We start from the raw sequence: 8,419 nt of genomic DNA on the forward strand, positions 1-8,419 counted from the left end.
GAGAGAGAGAGAGAGAGAGAGAAAGAGAGACATCAGAAATACATGAACAGAGCCTTGAAGAGACAGAGAGGCAAACAGAGACAAAAAAAAACCCTCCAAAACATATAAATAAATGAATACAATGAATACAAAGCACATATTAAATAGGAAAACTGAAAATCAAATAAAGATTTGTCTACTTCAAGGGTTATTACAAGATCACTTGGAGAGAGAATCCTTGTAGAGAGGCAACCTAGACACTAAGGGGTCCCAGCCTTAAGTTGTTCCATGTCTTTCTACATAAACTAACACTCAGTAACTGGATGCTTTCAGTGCTCCTTGCGCCCCCTGCTGGTCACTAGTATCCTGCAAGAGGTTTGTGTTTAAGCTCACAGTAACATTCACTCACTGTGTGTCTTGCACAGTAATAAGTGGCCGTGTCCTCAGACCTCAGACTGTCCATTTGCAGGTATAGGGTGCTTTTTGCATTATCTCTGGAGATGGTGAATCGGCCCTTCACGGAGTCTCGATAGTAAGTGCTACTACCATCATAACTAATGGTTGCGACCCACTCCAGACCCTTCTTTGGAGCCTGGCGGACCCAGGCCATGTTATAGTCACTGAAAGTGAATCCTGAGGCTGCACAGGAGAGTTTCAGGGACCTTCCAGGCTGCACTAAGCCTCCCCCAGACTCCACCAGCTGCACCTCACACTGGACACCTGCAAACAGAGAATACTGGTTAGAAAACCATCACTAACACAGCGAAACAAAATAATTTTTTTTATTCTCACGTGCACACAACAGAGATAATCACACTTTTATCAATTACCTTTCATAAAAAGGACAAGGAAAACCAAGCTGAGCCTGATGTCCATGGTGAGGAGTCTGTGCAGTGCTGCAGCACTGATTACTGAATGGGAGAACCTCAGAAACCAGGACTGGGCTCCTCAGTCAGAGCTTTAGGGTCAGGACAGGCTGGTTTTCATGGGCAGAGAGAAGAATTATTTGCATATCTTACTTCTAAAACATGCTGTGGAATTACACCTGAGCTGAAAACAGTGCTCATAGCAGATATATGACATCAAAGATATGGATGTCAGTTACAGAGTTTGACTATGTGTCCTGGTTTCATATTCACATTTTTTTGGTAAAGATTCACCATATTACATTTATTTTTCTTTTGCCCTTGTGCACAGAAGTTTTGTTTTCACAGTCAGGATTCTTTAGTATAAATATGCAATTAAACAGCACCATACATACTTATGTTTCTCCATATGCGCTCAGTCTTTTCCAATACCTGAGCAGGACATGGCTTCTCCCAACTGTGATTTTCAGAAACAGTTACTCCTGTAATGTTATGGTAGCAGAACTCGTTTTTGTGACAAGAACACTGGGTTTTTTCTGAACGTTACTTCTTCATGATAGAATACCATCCTTAGACTTTATATATATTTCTAAATTATACACTGTGGAGACTGTCTAAGTCTCAAAATTGGTCATGGAGACAGATGCATGTTTGCAGCAAACTCACTCATTTTTCATTCTGTAGTTATTAATTTATTCCTTTAAAGTCCCCCCTCCAATATTTTCTCTCTGCATGGGTATACCATTTTACATGTGACTGTTTTATGTTGTTTTATATTAGTTTTTATTTTCTCCAGTTAGCATACTCCATATACCTGTGGCTTTTAATTATCTTTTAGGGTGCCTTTGTCATATTTAATCAGTTCTCTTGTTTCAGTCCTCCCAATGCAGTTCTGCGTACCACACTTCAATTTTGCTTTCACATCACCAATATTCCCTTGTCCTTGGTCATCCATGACCTATGCATAAACTGTGGCCCTTTCTTACGTTTCTAGTTCCTAATGCTACAAAATAGACGTCACAACTGCAGGCACCCAAAGAATTTTTTGCGTATGAAACAGGCTGTTTTTGTCTTCTCAAGCCTTTGTTTTATTGTTTGAGATAATATTTTACAGTCACCTTTAAATTCCTCCAAGGCTCAGAGGGCATGAATTAAGACGACTTAGAGAAAATTAAACATGTGAAACTTGGGGTTGAGTACTGTGAAATAATGTCTTGTGAACAGGACCTGCCTATCCAATCCATGCACTGATGATGGCTGTTTTCTGTGTAAGCCCCACCTGAAACCAAGCCAATCATAACCTAATATAGACTTTGTAAGTATTTTCCAGGTCTTCTGTCTTATTGAGGTACTGCTTTATATAGATTTCATGGAGAAGAGCACAATGTGGTCATTGGTTGATTTTCTATGCTGCAATGCTTGCCTTTACAAACATGCACATATGGGCACCATTTTTAGGATAAAAATGCCATGATGTTGAGAGTCGTTGAGTTGAGATATGTTGTTGGCAAAGATATGGGGACGTTGAAGGGGAAAATAGGATAGAGACATAAACATATTAAACTTATACATGTGGAGTATACAATCTTTCAGAACTTAGAAAAAAGGTGCCTACTAGATTGCTGAATTGTCTAAAGACAATGAATCCCCGAAGAAAATGTTAAGATATATGCTGCAAAATGTAAGGGTGGATATGTAAGGCAACCCTCAATAAAGGCAATGGTAAAGAAAGTTTTCTTTTTTTTTTTTAATTTTACTACACCATATTTCAAGGAGTAGTTTTAAACCATGATAATTGAACCAACATTGCAGTTGCACGTATACAAACACGGAGAGAGAGAGGGAGGGAGAGAGAGAGAGAGAGAGAGAGAGAGAGAGAGAGAGAGAGAGAGAGAGGAGACAGGTGTCTGGAAAAAGAGGTACAGAGAGCTGAGGTTGTATATGGTTTTTGTGAACATGCCAAGGAAACAATAATGAACCAGGGTAAGAGGTGTAGGTAGTAGTTGGGTTCATTGCTTGTTTTGGAGAACAGGATAGGAACCAGGAGGAGGAGCCAATTTACCTCTTGGATTTTCTCAACCAAAGGGGCAAGTGAAGGGTCCCTGAATGGTGAAAACATAACTACAGATACTCTAAATAGAGAAGGGTTGTGAAATAAGGTACGAATATTGGGGGTGTGTTATGTGCAGCTTTGGCATGTGTGGCTGTGGTACATGGGGCTGTGTGAGAACCTTAGAGAAAAAGTGCAGGGAGATAAAGACCAAGGTCTTTTATTTTGCTGTTTCCTTGATTAGTCGGATAAGTGGGGTACCTTTGACAATGTCTGTATGTGATCTGGATTCTTAAGTGAATGGGAACCAGGAACAGAAGTAGAAGACACTGAGCAGACATTGAATGAAGATTTCAGGATCCACTATTCGTACAGCTACTGAAGAGGATCCAGGGCATTCACTGAGTTTTATAGGGCTATAAGACAATTGTGGGATTTCTTTTGGGGAAAGATAAAAACTACCATAACGGTTTTTCTGAAGTGCATGTGTTAAAATCTTTTAATAATTCAAGTTTGTAGGATACAAATACGTTATATACCATGTATTCCCAACCCTTGAAGACACAGGCCTTCTGAAATCAAAGGTATGAGGCAATAAATCTTGAGTTTAGAAAACAAAGAAACAAGGAAGTTTTTCTTCCATTAGAAAAATTCAATCAACCTCTATCCTAGGTCAGGGGAAAATGTCAGGAGAACTCTTCCAGAAACATAGTGATTGTCCGTATATAGAGTCACATGATCACATGTGGGAATATTAGCAGGAACTTCAGGAGAGCAATGAATGTTTTTCTCTCTTGCAGTATAGTGGTTTCATCATGTTTGCCCACATGTAAACTCATAAAATAAAACCAATAAAATACATGGTAGTAAGTAGACATCCTTGAATTCACATAGAACCTCATTAAATTATCTTTAACAGTCTGACTGAGGTACTTTCTGTCCCTCAAGGACTAGTCCTATGACAATATCACATAGGAAGAGGAACATAGGTATATGTGAGATACAAGCACCATTCAGTGAGAGTGTCTTCCTATGACTTCATACCTCATGCCTCCTGACAGAGATTCTAGCAGTGAGAGACAGTGCGACTGTGAGATCAAGAAATGAACTTCGAAATGCAAAAAATATATTTCAAATGAAAATGTCACTACCTGTCATCACTGTACAACCATACAGGAGATTTCTAGGTCACATGATTGCTATTTTGAAATCCATGGGATCCTGCATATTGTATGCCAAAGTTGAACAGAGTCATGCTAATGTTCATAGGGAACAGGGACCCCTTTCTCTCCAACCAGGCAACACTTCTTTTCACTTATTTTTAAATGTTCTAATTATCAGAAGTGTTTCATTTAGAATTTAAATTCCATTTCTGTTATTATTGGAGATGTTGAGTTTATGAATCCTCTTCTGTCCACATTCTTTGACTGAAAGGAAGGATCCCAGTTAGTTAGAGGACAATAGAAGACAGAAAGTTGTGTGCCCCAGAGAATACTATGTCTCTCTTCTCTTTATTGTAGTCTCTGTTTTATCTTAGAGACTCATGTCTCAGACAAGTGATAAAAATGTTCTTTAGAAGAAAAATAAGACAACTCTAGCATTTTGTCTAAACTCTGCCCCAGAGTTACCTGACAATAGCCAGGTATGCCTGACTCACTAAAAAAGGGGCTGCTTACCCACTCTGCTCTCTTGTCTTGTGTTCTTGCTCTCACTCTGTCTTCCTGCTCCATCCACGATTTCTCCTCATTCAATCTGCTCCTGTCCAGTGCTCAAGGACATCCTTTACTCCTCCACTCTTCTACTCTTTCTGTGTGTTTGTCTCTGTGTGTATGTCTCTCTGTGCATGTGTCCATGTCTCTATTTCTGTTTCTCTCCCTCTCCCCCCTCTCTCTGCCTTTTTTTCTACTAGCATTTTATTGTCCTCCCTATGCCCTAAACAGTGTTTTCTATACTATCCCTTATTGAGGCTGGTCCCTCAGAGGGAAAGAATGCCTCAGTATGTGCCTGAGGAGTTAGCCCCTAACCCTATATCTTCCCATTCATCCACCAAAACATTCCTTCTCTCACCTTTTTTCTTTTTATAAGCACAACATCTACTGTGTTAGAGTACTTCAATTTTTCATATAAAATATAATCACATGATATATTTAAGAGAAGAGAATTTTGAGGGCATCTCCATTCTATTGCCTCTTCTATTTACTACAGACAAGCATCACTGTCTGCATTATTTATTTGATTGTTTACTTGCTTATTTATTTATTTTCTCTTTACACCTCTATCACAGCCTCATTTCTTCCCTCTTCCTAAACTTGCCCTTATACATCCCTCCCCACACTGCCCTTTCCCCTTCTCCTCTGATAAGAGGAGTCACCCTTGCATACCACCCCACCCTGGGGTGCCTTTTCTCTGCAGGACTAGACACATCTTCTCCTACCTAGACTCAACAAGGCAGTTCAGGTGTGGGGAAAGGAATCCAATGATAGGCAGGAGAGACCATAACAGTGACTGTTCCACTTTTTAGGGGACACACATGAGGACCAAGCTGTGTACTTGTTACAGATATGTAGAGGGTCTAGGTCTGTCTCCTATATGCTCTGTTGTTGGTACCCAGTCTGTTTGGCCCTGCATATGCCTCAGTATCCAGCTGGATGAAGCCTCTCAGGAGACAATTTTGTAATCTCAATGGGAAGACAATTTTTATGGGGTAATGAAGTCCCCATCCTTCCTTTTGAAGTCCTGTCATGGTACAAGAGGTGGCCACTTCAGTCTCTATATCCCGGCTGGTAGGAATCTCAGCTGGGGTTACGTTCATAGACTTCCCATGTACTCTCCTGTCCTACAGCTCTAGTTAGGAAACAAAGATGCCCACAACACCACCGTGCATAATTCAATTCACATTCCTACCCATCTCTTGCCTCTATCTCCCTAGAACTGATTGGCATCCTCTGCCCTCTCATCTCTTCTCTCTACCCAGTTCCCTCTCTCTCTCCACTTCCACGGAGTATTTAATTTCCCCTTCTTAGTGAGATTCATGCACCATCACTTGGAACTAACTTACTATCCAGTTACTTGTGCTTTTGGATTGTAGCATGATTGTCCTGCACATTATGACTAGTGTAAACTAGTGAGTACATATCATAAGTGCTTTATGGCTCTGTGTTAATCTTATTCAGCACGATATACTCAAGTTCCAATAATTTGACTTGAAAATTCATGAGGTCCTTGTTTTTAATAGGAATAGAATTACACTGTCTATATGTTTGATATTTCCTATCTATTCTTCAGTGGAGGGACACCTATGTTGTTTCAAGTTTCTGGCTATTATGAATTAATCTGCTATGAACATTCTTGAACAAGAGTCCCTGTTGTATAGTGGGTAGTCTGTTGGGTGTATGCACGGGGATGCTATAGCTTGGTATTGAGTTAAAAGTATTCCCAGATTTTTGTAAAACAACCAAATGTAATTTGAGAGGGTTGTACTAGTCTTCACTCCCACCTGCAATGGAGTGTCTTCTTGCTCCAAGTCCTTGACAGCATGTGCTATCATTTTGGGTTTTGGTCTAGTAATTTGCCTGCATGTAAATGGAATCTGAACTAGAGCCCCTGAAATTTAATGACTATTCTGCACATGAAAGGAAGAGGTAGTGTTTGCCATTTCAAGCTTTTGTCAAATTGTTTGATACAATATTTTCCATAGAGAGGAGATTTTTTGTTTAGGCCCATACGGAAGTCCACTCAGTGTTTTTCTGGCAAAGAGATAGATGGCTGTGTTTAAACTTTGTTCAGTTTCAAGTAAAACTTGACTATTTGTTGTTTCCCTGATGATGCTGATTCAGGATTTGAGATCTGAATCATATAATGTGATTTCACTACTTAACATTGCTGGCATCCACTGCAGACCCTTTCCTAGAGACTGGAGGACCCAGTGTATACCAAGAACACCATGGACAGTTAATGAGTAGCCAGAGACAGGGCAGGTGAGAGACAGGCTTTGTGAGGACTACAGCAGGGCAGGATCTGACTCCTTTACTTGTACCTCTACAAGGCACCTTGGGCATACAACATCACCATCAGTCATCCATGTCATAGGTGTCAAGCCTGCTTCCCTCTATGGAAGGCCTGAAATATTTGCAGCTTGGAAAGTCACCAGGTAGAGGGGTTCTAAGCGAACAAAACAACATCTTGTCAAATGGAACATCCAAACTGATCTGAAGCAAAGTAAAATTAAGGCAGGCTGATTGTGGGCCTGTGTACTGGAGGCTGTCCACAGTGATCTCCAGCAAGGCCAGATGGGAGGGTTCATGCAAAGGGGAAAAGGCATGAGCTGGGAGGGGTAACTGCCTCCTAGGCTACTGTGCCTCTGCTGCTGCTGCTGCTGCTGCTGCTGCTGCTGCTGCTGCTGCTGCTCTCACCACTGCTACTGTAGCTGCTGTTTCTCCAAGATGCTGCACTGGGTTGCAGGGAGAGCTCCTGTAGGTGTTTTGCAAGAGAAGTTTTCTTCCCTGGTGTTGGTGTTACAGCTCTTATGACAGAAGCTCACAGAAGGCAATTCTCATGTAATTCTCATGTACCTTTGTTCCTTCTTGATAAAATCTGTATACACAGATTGTGGTGGGATGGGATCTAACAGTGGGTGCTTCCCATAGGCTTGATCTGAGAGGTTAAGGATGTCTCTCCTACATGTAGAAGGGTTTGGAGTTGTTGTCCCTAAGTGACTGATGGCCACAGATCTATCTGGGGGTGGGGGTGGAGCTGTTGAAAACTCCAGTTTAGTGACAGAGCCCTGGTGCTAGGAGCAGGCAAAGCTACCATCCCTTCAGGATTTCTGGGTCTTCTAACCTTATCTCAACTTTACATGGGTTTCTCTCACTGCCCACACCATGTGGCAGATTATAGTTTAGACAGTGTAGAGTGAGAAGACTTGTCAGTTAGATGGAAAGGGTTATTTTGATAATAATATGTACGGAGGTTGGCCACAGTTAATAACAATGTCTTGTGGTCCTTATATATGGAAAGAAGATACCATGAGTTAGCACTCAAAGTGCTAATTGTTTCATCATTAAATTGTGGACATGTATTTGAAATCTTTACGTTAGAGAGGAGGAAAGAAATTGTCTTCAAACATCATTTAAAGAAACAGTAGAAATGTTGCTAAAACTGCAGTCATGAGGGAAAAAATAGGTTACCAAATGTCACTGTCCTCAACCACAGTATTCCACTGAGTTTTCTTCATAAATCAACTCAATAATTTGTTCTTATATATCACTGTTACTTTATAGAACCACTTAATGATTCTTCTAATGTGTGAAGAAACAAGAAGTTTAATAGAATATGACACTGAGGAGCATGTTCTAGAGAATTTCCATGGCTGGAAGAAGAGTCTATATTTTTAACCATAAAAATCTATGCTCAAACAGCATGGGACATAACTTCCAAGATTCTGAAGTGATCCTGAAAGGAACTTGTTGATCCTCATCGCCCCCTGCTGGTCCTAAGAATCCCTGTAGGAAGTTTTTGTGCAAGT

General features: G+C 40.7%; 1 gene segment (V, D, J or C); it reads right to left on the reverse strand.

Moving 5' to 3' along the window:
• Positions 1 to 337: 337 nt before the first annotated feature.
• Positions 338 to 939, reverse strand: LOC134479177 (immunoglobulin heavy variable 3-30-3-like). The segment is given in 2 exon segments: positions 338 to 699; positions 810 to 939. Coding segments are annotated over 2 exon segments (408 nt in total).
• Positions 940 to 8,419: the final 7,480 nt, after the last annotated feature.

The sequence above is a fragment of the Rattus norvegicus genome, chromosome 6 (assembly GCF_036323735.1).
Source record: "Rattus norvegicus strain BN/NHsdMcwi chromosome 6, GRCr8, whole genome shotgun sequence".
Classification (NCBI taxonomy): Eukaryota; Metazoa; Chordata; class Mammalia; order Rodentia; family Muridae; genus Rattus; species Rattus norvegicus.